Below are 14,097 nucleotides of genomic sequence, written 5' to 3'. Positions count from 1 at the left end.
AAAAAGCCGTGTTTTCACTTTTTTGAAGAAGGTCAGACGGGAAGGGGCTGTTCTAATATCCCTAGGGAGAGAGTTTCACAGCCGAGGGGCCACCACTGAGAAGGCCCTGTCTCTCATCCCCACCAGTTGCATCTGCAAAGAACTTGGGACCGAGAGCAGGGCCTCCCCAGATGATCTTAAACCCCTATTGTGCTTCAGTATTTATATTTATATTTTAAATGTACTAAACATACCAAGTGCATTTGAAACTGTGACTTTCATTTCCTGTGCTGGTCTATGACCAAAATAAATGATTTGGTTTGATTTCAACTCCTAGATGGTTCATAGGGAGAGATATGTTGGACCAGGTAAGCTGCGCTGGAACTGTTTTAGCCCGCTTTTCTCCCATGGGTGGGATTCAAAGCAGTGTACAATGGTTAAAGATGACAAAATTACATCACAACATGAAAATACAACCAAAAACATCATAGAAGCAAAGTAAACAGAAATACACACTAGGCAAATGTAAAGGGTTTTCCCCTAACATTAAGTCCAGTTGTGTCCAACTCTGGGGGGTTGGTGCTCATTTCTAAGCCAAAGAGCCGGCATTGTCTGTAGACACCTCCAAGGTCATGTGGCCGGCATGACTGGATGGAGCGCCATTACCTTCCCTCAGAGTGGTACCTATTGATCTATTCACATTTGCATGTTTTTGAACTGCTAGGTTAGCAGAAGCTGGGGCTAACAGCAGGAGCTCACCCCGCTCCTCAGATTTGAACTAGCAACCTATCGGTCAGCAAGTGCAGCAGCTCAGTGGTTTGGCCCACTGCGCCACCGGGGGCTCCGAAATACACACAACATAAACCCAATGTAACGAATTTACAAATTAAAATATTATACCATTATACAATTAAAAAATTATCTGACCCTCAGGCCATTAAGGTTATCCATTAAAAGAGTTGTTCTAGGGTCCTAAAAACTCGGTTTCCTTGAGGCTTTGTTAAAATATTGCCAGTCTGAAATAGCATTCCAAAAATATACCATATCTATCTGCTCATTGCCTATTGTTGATCTTCAGGAAAGGCCTGGTTCCATAGAAAGGTTTTAACTTGAGAGTGAAAGGCCACAAGGAGGGAGCTGATCGCACCTTTCTAGGAAGGGTGTTCCAGAGCAGCCCCCCCCCCCCTTGTTACCATCAACCACACTTGTGACGGTGGTGGGACCAAGAGAAGGGCCTCTCCCGATGATTTCAAGTAAGCGGGGTCTGAACCATTTAGGGCGTTATAGGCTTTGTGCCCTTCCTCTTCCCTGAATGTTTGCTGTAAAATAAACTTGTGGAGAGATGAAAGGGTGACTGAGCATTTACAAAATACTTCCACATTTTTTCTTCTCTCGCTCCCTTCCCTTTTTTCTGAATATCTGACACATAGGGTTGCTGTGAGTTTTCCAGGCTGTTTGGCTATGTTCCAGGAGCATTCTTTCCTGGTGTTTTACCTGCATCTATGGCAGGCATCCTCAGAAGTTGTGAGGTCTGTTGGAAACCAGGAAAATGGGGTTTATATATCTGTGGAATAATGTCCAGGGTGGGAGAAAGAATTCTTGTCTGTTTTGAGGCAGGTGTGAATTTTGCAATTGGCCAGCTTGATTAGCATTGAAAAGCTTAGCAGCTTCAAAGCCTGACTGCCTCCTGCCTGGGGCATCCTTTGTTTAGGAGGTGTTAACTGGCACTTAGACAACACATTTGACATATATATTCTCCTTTCCATTGAAAGACCACAAGCGGCCCTTGGGCAGACCTCGTACTCGCTTGGAGAAATCAATGGTTCAGCTATTCGGCCAGAAATGGAAAAGAAAGGCACAAGATAATATATTTTGGCAAAGGGTGTTTTTGAGCACTTTAGAATTACTGTGGATATTGAGCTCCAAGCCACTGTGGATTTAGCCTGGTGAGAAAAAGAAGCCAATATTCCATAATAAATCTCACCAAGTTGAAGCAGAAGCCACCGAGGTATATATTTCTGTTCCAGCTAGAAAAGGATGACGGCTTCAGTAATCTGCTGAAGAAGCCGTCATGCCCAGTTACAGAGAGCAAGACATTATATACAGGTTTTCCATTCAAATCTCCCACGCTCTCCCTGCCCCGAGCTGACTTTGCTATGATTGGTTCTGATGTCAGTGAGCTGGGAGGAGCAGCCAGGGGCTGGTGCAGCTCGTCCAATGAGAGCCCAAGCTCAGCCAATGGTGTGCAAGGAGGTGTGGCAACAGTAGAAGCAAAGGAAAATAGTTGCTTGATGATGGGATTATGAGTGGCCCATTGATAGGCGATCTATGCGATTGCTGTGAGCCCTCAAGCCCTACCTGGCTATTGACACAGAGTTTTAAAATAAAATTTCTGTCTAGCCCCTCAGAGGCAGCCCATTGTCCAAAAGTATGGTAATACTGGTTTCTTGATGGGATCTGCTGATCCAGCTTACTGGGGAAGGGAATGTCATTGTTTGGGAAGCTGTGACATCCCCTTCTCCTTGCAGAGGGGAAATATCCTTTGTGAAGAATGATTAGTGTCCAAAAGGTTACCCAATTCTTAAGTGGCCTGATCCTTTGAGGGTTAAGAAAAGGGGCAATCAAGCTATTTATTTATTTATTTACCATATTTATATACCGCCCCTCTCAACCCGGAGCCGACTTGAGGCGGTTTACAGTTGGCAGTCAATGCCCCCAAACAACATAAATACAGTTAAAAACATTACATATAATATAAACCATATAAAAGCAATAAAACAATAAAAACCATAAAACACAAGTCCTCAGTGTCTCATCACTAAAATCATTTTTCCATCGCATCGTCCAATCGTTCCGTGGATCTCAATTTGTCTGTTACACTGCATCTGCAAATGTCTGTTCAACAGCCAGGTTTTGATTCTTTTTTGAAATGTTAGGAGGGAGTGGGCCGATCTAATATCCCTAGGGAGGGTGTTCCATAGCTGAGGGGCCACCTCTGAGAAGGCTGTCTCTCGTTCCCGCCAATCGCATCTGCGAAGGGGGCGGGACCAAGAACAGGGCCTCACCAGACGATATTAAGCACCTAGATGGGTCATAGGGAGATATGCGTTTGGACAGGTAAACTGGGCTGGAACAGTCTAGGGCTTTAAAGGCTAAAGCCAGCACTTTGAATTGTGCCCGGTAGTAAACGGGCAGCTTGTGCAACAGAGGAGTTGTGGGCTCCCTGAGCGCCACTCCTGTTAACAACCTGGCTGCTGCCCATTGGACCATTTGAAGCTTCTGAACAGACTTCAAAAGCAGCCCCACATAGAGCGTGTTGCAGTAGTCTATACGGGATGTATAGAAATGCTTGGAGTCCATTCAACAAAAAATGCAGACCCAGGGCAGCTTGTGGCACCTGAGTCAGGAAGAGCTGGCCAGAGTTCATAAAAAGGTCACCTTACCTCATGTTTTATACATACATATATGAAATTATTGGGGACATGGGGCATATACAGGGGTTCATAATAGGATAAGGGGGCATGCAAGAGATGGGTCCTTGTTGTGGTTGTTAGTCCTTCTGCAGATTGGCCAAAACTTAACTCTTTATTATATCATTCCAGCCTGGTGTTCCTGGCAAAACTATGAATTCCCTGATTATGAACTATCTTTTATTGAGGGGGGGGGGGTCACCTCTGACTACAAGGGTGGATTTGTGTGAAGTCCAAAGGAGTGGATCAATGACAGAACAGATAGGATAGGATATTCTCCTTTCCCTTTTTCCTGAACATTTGACATACCATATATATTCTTCATTCCCTTTTTCTTGAGTATTTGTCATTTACCTTCTCCTTTCCTTTCCCCCCTGAATATTTGTCATTTATATTATCCTTTTCTTTTTTTCCTGAATGTTTGTCATATACTCTCCCTTCCTTGTTTCCTGAATATATGTCATATATATTCTCCCTTTTCCCTGAAAATTTGTCATATATAGTCTCCCTTCCTTTTTCCAGAAAATTTGTCATATATATTCTCCACTTCTATGCTTTGAACGGAGAACCATCTTTGTGGAATAACTCCATATGTGCATTTTAATTGTAATATGTGTATAATATATTTTCTTTTTGTCGTTAAACAGAGATATTGTTTGAAGAGGCTCTTAGAGAAGCAGAAAGTCGTTCAGAGAAGCTGTATGGCATTTCTTCTCTTTCCATGTCAGGTGGAAGTACGTAAGAGGAAAGAAATTAGGAAAAGCCTTGCTAGTAGTTGGAGACCTGTTGGGAATTGGCTCAAGACATTTTGATGTCTCAGGCAGAAAAATAACCAACTCTTCTTGCCCCCTCTATTACAAGGCTGGCCAAATTATTGTGGCACCTAAGGCAAAACAAGAAATAAATGCAAGAAATACGTCTCCCTTCCCATGCAATAAATACAGAACAAAAATAAATGAAATAAATTACCTCAAATCAAGTTACTTCACTCTGCCTTAGAGGACCAGCCTTAAATTTGGAGGAGAGAGAAACAGTATTGGAATCCGGAGACCCATTATATTGGTCTGTTAATATAAAATACACCTAATTAGAGCCCCATGAAGATGGGGTTAGTAGCACTGAAAAAGGTTATTTAATTTTTCCTTAATGCCTTTCACTTACCTGAGGTTTCCACACCACTAGCAAAAGTTGCAGTTAACTCTACAAGAAAAAAGGAAGGATACTCTGCAGAAATCCTAATTACACTATGTAACACAATTTGAAAAAAAAAGTTCTTGATTTGAAAGTGTTATTTCCTGTTTAGTTGTGCGGTGCCTACTTTGAAAGTAGTTCTACTCCAGAAACTTTGTTTTTGTGGCAGCCACAAACTCAGTTGAATTGGTTGAGACTCGATAAGATATTCACTGAAAAGTGTAGCAAAATGGGCTGCAGGGTGTCCCTCCCACAAAAACAACATTTTTGCAGTTTAATAAACTTTGTTTTCATGTTTTTATGATAGAACCAATTAGGAAATGACGTTTATAACCAAGGAACAAAAATGTGCTACATAGTGTTATTCGCTATATTGTGGGTTTGTCATGCATCTTATAAACTACATTATTATTATTATTATTATTATTATTAAACTTTATTTGTACCCCGGTAGCATCTCCCGAAGGACTCGATACGGCTTACAAAGGCCAAGGCCTCAACACACAACACAGCAATACAAAACCTAAAGCAAATTAAAAACAATTAAAGCAATGTAAATAACAAGCAATAAACAATACACTAAGACACAATAAAACTGGGCCGGGCCAGAGTAATGGGTACAGGATTGAAATATTGTTTGGCACTGTGAAGGAGTTGTTAAACTGCTGCCACCAATTGTAACGATGACTGTTTTAATGCCACCAATTGTGAAGGTGCGCGTGGTAAAGCACCCACTGCCACTTAATCTATGAGGGAAGCCAGGCAACGATCTATATCAACCTAGGAGCTATCTTATAAAGGGACTGTTAATTACAGAAGGCTTTATTTATTTGATAGCGTAGCGTTTACTTTCCTGGCTTGACTTTACTATTGCAGGCTGTTCAACTTAGGAGAAACTGTATCAGGCAAGGCTTGAGGAGAACAGTAACAATTTTATTAGAACAAGCAAGGTATATCAGATTTGATTGTTTCTTCACAAGAGGCACGAATCTTGACTGGTTACATTAGTAAGGTTTCATGAGTAACCTCAGGCACAGACTTCAAGAGGTTTCTATACGCAGAAGTATTTTTCCTGGACAACTGTCCCAACAAAACAAATAAGCCAAAAGGCCTATTCAACAGAATTGGCTCCCAGCCAAACCTTGATTCTTAACCCAGAATCAATAACCCCCTGTAGCTCTCTCACTACCGGGTCCTTCTCTGCAACCACTTTGGTCACCAATTGATTCCCTGAATCTCCACCCCGAGATCCAGTCTTTTCTATAGCACACCGGCTACAGACACATTCCCTGAATCTCCACCCAGAGCCTCAGTGTTCCCTCAGTAGCTCTCCAGCCACTGACTGACTTTTAAAAACAACTGTAATAATTCCAGTCCTTCCTGAAGGGTTAGTTACAGGGCCTTTCCACACAGCCCTAGATCCCAGAATATCAAGGCAGAAAACCCCACATTCATTATCCGAGTGTGGATTCAGATAACCCAGTTCAAACCAGATATTGTGGGATTTTCTGCCTTGATATTCTGGGATATAGGGCTGTGTGGAAGTGCCCTAAGTGTCAGGAAATTGATCTTGATAGTAAATTAGTCCTACAGCTGATAATTGCTGATAAGAACGCTATTTGAGAAGACATCGTTGGCATCATTGTCGAAAAGCACCTTGTACTAACATAAACTTGATGGACTGATCTTTGATTATTATTTAAACACTTCTTACTTCTAAACTTCCAGTGTAATGTACATGACATAAGGCTGTCTTTTAAGATGGTTCAGAAACTTCATTTGATAAGGATGAAGTCTTCTAGATTTTAGTGAAGGTTCAGAGGTTAGAACACAATGCCAAAGTTGCACAGCACTGACTACTAGTGTACTGTTGAGTCCACATTGGTACAAAGCTGAATGGTTGATTATCTCCATTTGATGACAACCTGTGCTTAAGGTTGCTTAAGTCTTGCTAAATTCTTTTCTTGTCTTTAATTTCTTTTACTCTGACTATACCCCCTTTTAAAGAGAAAAGCCGGAAAAGCAGAGTCACTCTGTCTGATGCCGTGGGAAAACGTGTTACCTCTGGTCATTCTTCCACGGGCTCTGTTGGGAAAAGCAAAGGTGACTCAGCACGTGCACCGTTGCAGAGGAATCAAAAGATTTTATGGGTAAAGTAAGTCTGTCCACCTTCACTGTTGACTTTGCAGTGAGCCAGAAATACAGGCTTTGTTTCTTTTGAAAATTTAAGTGAGGAGGCCATGCTAATATATGAATCATGTGCAGAATGGAAGAGTGAGGACTAAATACAATATGTTTAGTTATTATCCCCATTAAAAAAACTATTGTTTCAGTTCAACCTCAAGCCATGGCATTTTTCAGAGTTTTTGTTTGAAGCGATTTTGCTGTAACTTCATTGTGAAACAGGGCAGGGAGCTTGCGGACCTCTAGGTGTTGTTGAAAGTAACTTGTATCATTTACGAACAGCATGACCAGTAAAGAATGGAGGGAATTGTAGTCCAACAACATCTCAATAATCAAATTATTCATCTTGGACCCAGAATGCTCCTCTTCTGTTTCCCATGCTGATTTCCTTTGGTCTTTTACCATTATCTCTATCATAGCTTGACGTTTGAGTAATGCACAGTTATGAAATGCTGTGCTCCAGAAGAGGCTTTGCAATTCAAAATACAGAGCTAGTGGTTTGTGTAGACAGGGAAGTTATTATATTTTTAAAATAATGCACTCCTCTACGCAATTACAGAGATAAACAGCCAAATAACGTCTTTCAAATATCAATTGTTAAGAATACAAGCTTGGAATCCTATACAGAGGTCTTACTGAAAGTAACGCCAGTCAGGTCAGAACCTCGTTATTAACAAATTGATGCATGTACAACTACATACATTGGTAAGGCAACTCTGCCTGCATCTATTCAGTGATGATAAGTTTGTGCCATCACTTTGCTTACATAATCAAAATGCTGCTCCTCAAGATTTCCTTCATCCAATCAAGCAACTGAGAATGTCGGATCAAGGCTGTTATTGCACTCCAGGCCTGGAAACACCTATGACCACCGCACAACACAAGAGTCCAGGAATATAAGCAATCAGTTTATTGTAAAACACATTAAAAGCATATAAAATGCAGGCATAAGAAAAAAGGATATATAATCCAAAAAGGCTTAGCAACAGGTAATAACCAAGCAATAATCCAAATGTCTCATAAAGTTCCAAATTAACATCCCCACTTTTTAGTTCCCACAGTGGACACAACCCGCACAACCTAGCTACTAGAAAAAATGGTAAAAATCAAGCATCCTGTTGTTCTGGTTGGAGAATCGGGGACCTCAAAAGACAGCAACAACACAGAACTTTCTCAGAAAACTCAATCCGGACACAAATGTAAGGCTCTACATTGCAGTCTAGACCTTGGTGTGATTTTATTGAATCAGAATAGTAAGCCTTATCAAAATAATTTGGAGTAATTATACCTGGCTATAGCAACTGGGATGATAAGATGATGGTCCAGCAGGGTCATACGTTGGGGAGGGAATGTGCAGCTACCTCTGGCCTAGCTGCAGATTAGGTCAGTTAAGCCTTCTGATACAATAAGGAAAAGGGCTCAGTTTGGATCTTGGATATGAGAAATAGGCTTGAGGCTGATGGTTTGCTCCATGCTCCATTGCTTTGGACCCAAGTTTCCAAAGTCTCTTAACAATGGATTTGTTTTCCCATTTGGATCCTATTTAAGGCATGCACAGTTCTTAGTATGAGCTTTAATTTCAGCATTGACCATATTTTATCTTCCACTTTCAGGTGTTGCTGATCATTAACTTCTCCTCCCGCACCACTTCAATGGATATTCAACGGAATTTAGAAGCAAATGTAGAGAAACAGACCAAAGAGACCTATGGTCCCCCGATGGGAAAGCATCTACTTGTATTTATGGATGATATGAATATGCCCAGGGTAAACAGGCTGAATTATACGCAGGAATTCTGCAATACATTGTATTTTTTGAAATGGAGTAACATTGGAGCTGACATGGAAGAGACAGGGAATGCTGGGTCAGAGCAAGATTCTCTGATCCAGCCTTCTTCTTTCCAACATAACTTACCGATAGTGTTATAGTGATGTCATACTTGTCACAAGTATCTAGCAAAGATAGACATCTTTATATCTTTGAGGTTTCATTCATTCTTTAATGGCTATACCCACTGATGGATTATCTTACATGCATTGGTCTTCTTTATCAAAAAGCCATCTAAACTTGCAGCTTCCATCTTTTTATGCTGCTGTGAGTTCTTTTGGGAAGCGATGGTACATAAATAAAGTAATAGCAGTATAAGTTTATTCTGTAGCTTGCTAGTTAAAGTTTATTCTGTAGTCTGCCAGCTATTTGTCATATTTCTGGTTTCTCTCTTTAAACAGCTTAACATTGCAGTTATGTCCATGTCTTCTCAAAAGTAAGCTCCATTTAATTAAATTGAGACTCATTCCAGACAACTACATATAGGGTTGATGTGTTGTCGAAGGTTTTCATGGCCAGAACCACTGGGTTGTTGTGAGTTTTCTGGGCTGTATGGCTATATTCCAGAAGCATTCTATCCTGATGTTTCTCCCACATCTATGGCAGGCATCCTCAGCGGTTGTGTACACATAGAGTTGATGCTTAAACCCACCTATTTGTCTCAATTGGAGTAGCTCCTTCAAATCAGTTGAATTTTTATTTTACCAAGTTGCCATTGAGATGAACAATTGAGTTTCAACCATAATTATTAGATGTCAAGTTCATTCTATTTGTGTATTTCTCAACCAAATATTTAATGTTAATATTTGTATTGATTTCATATTTATTGATATTGTCTTTTCTAGATGTTAGTATATTTAAAATTGTTACATATTGTGAGCTTAGGTTAAAAAGAGGAATCCAAATAGTTATCATTCAGAACTCTTCGGGGTAGGTTGCTTGTTGGCCTCTCCTCTGTCCCTTGCCTAAGCATTTTGATTTCCTTCTTTTCCAAAGGTTGATGAATATGGGACTCAGCAGCCCATTGCATTGCTCAAGTTACTCTTAGAGAAAGGTGCCTTGTATGATCGGGGAAAGGAGATGAACTGCAAATACCTCCGTGACCTTGGCTTTATTGCCGCCATGGGCAAAGCGGGAGGAGGACATAATGAAGTTGATCCTTGGTTCATTTCCCTCTTCAGTGTTTTCAATGTTCCTTTTCCTTCCGAGGTGTCTCTGCACTTGATTTATGCTTCTATTTTAAAAGGCCACACAGAGGTAAACTGCGTTATTTACTGTAGATATAAAAATATTGTGTCAGATTTGATAGACCTACATAGAATTTAAATGCTTGTGAAAAATTCACCCACAGGCCTACACTTATGCACTGGCATTTGTTGATAGGAATCTGTCTTAAGGTTAGGTGTTCAGTTTTGATTGGTGCTGAGGACAATGATATAAAAGGATCATAATCCAAGTCTAATGTGTGATCTCTTGGTGCCATATTAGTAATCTGTGGACGAGGAAAGATAATAGCTTCCTAACTCTATTTGAGCTGGATCCCGGAATCTACTGTGAACGTCAATAATATTATCTCATAGGATCTGCATGCTCTTATTTTATCGCTGGTTGAGATGAAGTATAAGAGGGACTCTGCCAAAGATACACTGGAAAGGAAGGGTTTACGATGTCTAAAGTCATGTAAGAGTAAATTGGTAGTTCTGTATTAAAATGATGTGCCTGCCATAGTCATTTTACATTTTGACTTAGTTATCCCTTCCTATAAATGTTGATTGAAACTTTTATGAATTCATCAGGTATCCTTTAGCAACCTTGGCTGGACTTTACCAATGCATGGTTTCAGAACATTTTCCAAGACAATTGCATTAAAGATATAGGGAGCATACAACTCCCCTGCTGCATCAGCTCCACTGGCTGCCAGTCTGCTACCGAGCACAATTCAGAGTGCAGTCTTTAGCCTATAAAGCCCTAAACGGTTCTGGCCCTGCTTACCTGTCCAAACGTATGACCCTCTATGATCAATTTCGGAGGCTAAGATCATTGGGGGAGGCCCTGCTCTTGGTCCCACCTCCCTCGCAAGTGTGCGACTGGTGGGGACGAGAGACAGGACCTTCTCATTGGTGGCCCCTCATCTATGGAACTCCATCCAAAGTAAAATTAGATCAGCCCCCTCCCTCCTGCCCTTCAGAAAAAAACTAAAAACATGGCTCTGGGATCAGGCTTTTGGTCAATAATGGAGAAGTGCAATAAGACATAAATTAACTTAATGGTGAACTGGACTGGCTCTGGAATATGACCTGGACTATGCGATTTTAATTATTTTAGTGTTATGTTTTAATTGGTGGGTTTTAATGTTTTTGTTCATTCATGGATGTATGTGTACATGCGGCATTGAATTGTTGCCTTTGTAAGGTTGCCTTGAGTCCCCTTCGGGGTTGAGAAAGTCGGGATACAAGTATGGTAAATAAATAAATAATAAATAATTCTCAGTGAGAGTCACCAGTGAGAATGTTCTTGTTGTGGATTCATTCAGTCGCTTCTGACTCTTTGTGACCTCATGAACCAGCCCACGCCAGAGCTCCCTGTTGGCCATCACCACCCCCAGCTCCTTCAAGGTCAAGCCAGTGACTTCAAGGATGCCATCCATCCATCTTGCCCTTGGTCGACCCCTCTTCCTTTTTCCTTCCTTTTTCCCCAGAATGTTAGCAGCCATCAATAAATATCTCTGTGCGACACAAAGGGAGGGGGCTCCCAGGGTAGAATGAAGGCCTGTCTTATACAGTATGGTGATGGAAAATAAGCTTCAAGAAAAAGTATTTCCCAGCATTGTCTTTTGAAAAGCTTTCTTCCCCACACCCATCTTGTATTTGCAGGCTTTTCATGAATCGGTGTCTGCAATTGCCGACGGGATGACAACTTGTATGTTGGCCCTTTATCAAATGATCGTCCACGACTTACCTCCAACTCCTTCCAAATTCCATTATATTTTTAACTTGCGAGACCTCTCAAGGGTTTATTCATTTTTATTTATTACGGTCGCTTATACCCTGCTCTTCTCACCCCGGAGGGGACTCAGGGCGGCTTACACAAGCAAGGCACAATTCGATGCCCGCATTACATGACAGCAAAAACACAACATCAGTTAACGACAGCAATTATAGCAATGATAACAATTAACATAATATCGGCAAAACAACCATAAAACCCGTAAAAGCAATTAAAACAATAAAAGTAATACAAACCTCATTGCTGGTCAGCGTTTAACAGACTCATAGTTTAGGTTCTACAATGGACTTGTTCAGACAACCCCAGAACGGTGAGTTTGTTACATCCAATTTCGGGCCCTTTTGTGATGCGATCACATTGCCCTATCGGTGGAATTTGATGGTTGGCTCAGATTTCTTCCTTTTCAGTTCATAGCCCTCCTGTATTTTCCTATCACCAGTTCTGTTATTTTTCTTACTCTTAAGAAAGACAGAATAGGTGTAAGGAAAGTACTTGTGGGCTATAAACAAATCCTTCTTTATTACCAGAAAAAATATCTCTTTAAAAAAGATGAAACTTGTGTCTAGTGCTTTTTTGAATATTATGTAGCAGGAGGAACTGTCTATTTGGGAGCAACTTTTATTGCAAATGGGGGCTGAGTGGGGCTGAGTGGTCCACTAAATCTCATTCCATAATTTGACCCAGTTTTCTTCCAACACAGGTTCCAGACAGTGGGCCAGATGGTGCGAGTATGGAGGAACGAGTGCCTGCGGGTTTTTCATGACAGGCTGATTAATGAAATAGACAAAGCGCTGGTTGGTCCTTGCCTTTTTTCTACCTTTAATTAATTTGTGTTGTTTTGAACATGAGCAGGAAACAGGATAAAACCTTATGTGGCTGCTTGTACTGTTCTGCAGTGTGAATAGCCATTTGTCCATGACAAATCCTTTTCGTACAGAAGACTCCAAGCTCAGAAGCTAACATTTCCATTTATACTTCAATCTTACATTTGTTTACTCAGAAGGATGTCCCACTGTTTTCAGCAGGATTTACTCCACCTTAATGGTCTTTATGATTACAACCTTAAAAGAAATATTGGTAAAAGAATTGGGAAGTACTTTTGCCCTTGGTCTTAGAGCAGTATTTCTCAATCTTCCAAATGCCGCGACCCCTTAATACAGTTCCTCATGTTGTGGTGACCCCCAAACATAAAATTATTTTAGTTGCTTCTTCAGAACTGTAATGTTGCCACTGTTATGAATCCTTGTGTAAATATCTGATATGCAGGTTGTATTTTCATTCATTGGACTAAATTTGGCACAAATACCCGATACGCCCAAATTTGAATACTGGTGGGGTTGGGGTGGATTGATTTTGTCATTTGGGAGTTGTAGTTGCTGGGATTTATAGTTAACCTACAATCAAAGAGCATTCTGAACTCCACCAATGATGGAATTGAACCAAACTTGGCACACAAAACCTCCATGACCAAGAGAAATTGCTGGAAGGGTTTGGTTGGCATTGACCTTGAGTTTTGGAGTTGTAGTTCACCTACATTCAGAGAGCACTGTGGACTCGGATCCAGACCAAACCTGGCATCAATACCCAATATGTCCAAATGTGAACACTGGTGGAGTTTGGGGAAAATAGACCTTGACATTTGGGAGTTGTAGTTGCTGGGATTTATAGTTCAGCTACAATCAAAGAGCATTCTGAACCCCACCAACGATAGAATTGGGCCAAACTTCCCACACAGAACCCCCATGACCAAGAGAAAATACTGTGTTTTCCGATGGTCTTTAGCAATCCCTCTGACTCCCCCTTGCGACCCCCCCAGGAACAGGCCTAAAACGCAAGACACCAAGGAAATCTTTTTTGTTGGGCTGTCTAACCATTAGATAAATTCTTCAGATCTTTGTTCCTTTCATTATCTGACTTAGCGTGGAATCCTTTTGTGGCAGATCAGACCAGGATTGACTGCAAATAAGGAATTTAATGTGACTTTGTTCATATTCTGTCTCTTCAAATTATACTGTCAGGTCCAAGAGCATATACAGGCTTTGATTGAGGATAATTTCAAAGATGATGTAGAACATGCCATGAGGGAGCCAATTCTTTTTGGAGATTTTTGAATGGCCCTTAATGAAGGCGAACCTCGTGTTTATGAAGACATCCAGGACTACGATGCAGCCAAAGCACTTTTTAAAGTACAGAACCTAAACTGGGGGAAGAGGGTTTTTTTTTAATGGTTTGATTTGATGTTCTTTTTTTCCTGATCCTGTCTGCTCCAGAAACAGTCAGGATTGTTGTCTGTAGATTTCCTTCAAGCAGATGCTGCCCTTTGGCTATTCAGTCACAGTCCTTCATCTGCATCCACCAGAATGAATGTCATAGATAGAACTGACTTTTTTTAGAAGGCCAGCTGATTGCCTTCTTAGCTCTCACCCCAGTTTTGGTAAAT

At 41.0% G+C, this 14,097-nt stretch overlaps 1 protein-coding gene across 1 annotated transcript in view; it reads left to right on the top strand.

The window, feature by feature from the left end:
* The window catches only part of DNAH10 (dynein axonemal heavy chain 10), a 33,455-nt gene that overhangs the window by 1,226 nt on the left and 18,132 nt on the right, over positions 1-14,097 (top strand). Inside the window, 8 exon segments of the mRNA XM_067460726.1 lie at positions 7,877-7,971; positions 7,973-8,023; positions 8,438-8,590; positions 9,648-9,908; positions 11,525-11,662; positions 11,927-11,967; positions 12,358-12,451; positions 13,676-13,843. Of these exon segments, the coding sequence (XP_067316827.1) occupies positions 7,877-7,971; positions 7,973-8,023; positions 8,438-8,590; positions 9,648-9,908; positions 11,525-11,662; positions 11,927-11,967; positions 12,358-12,451; positions 13,676-13,843 (1,001 nt within the window).

Source organism: Anolis sagrei, chromosome X (assembly GCF_037176765.1).
Source record: "Anolis sagrei isolate rAnoSag1 chromosome X, rAnoSag1.mat, whole genome shotgun sequence".
Lineage (NCBI taxonomy): Eukaryota > Metazoa > Chordata > Lepidosauria > Squamata > Dactyloidae > Anolis > Anolis sagrei.
The sequence above is the reverse complement of the archived record's forward strand: the minus strand, read 5'-3'. Positions and strand labels throughout refer to the sequence as shown.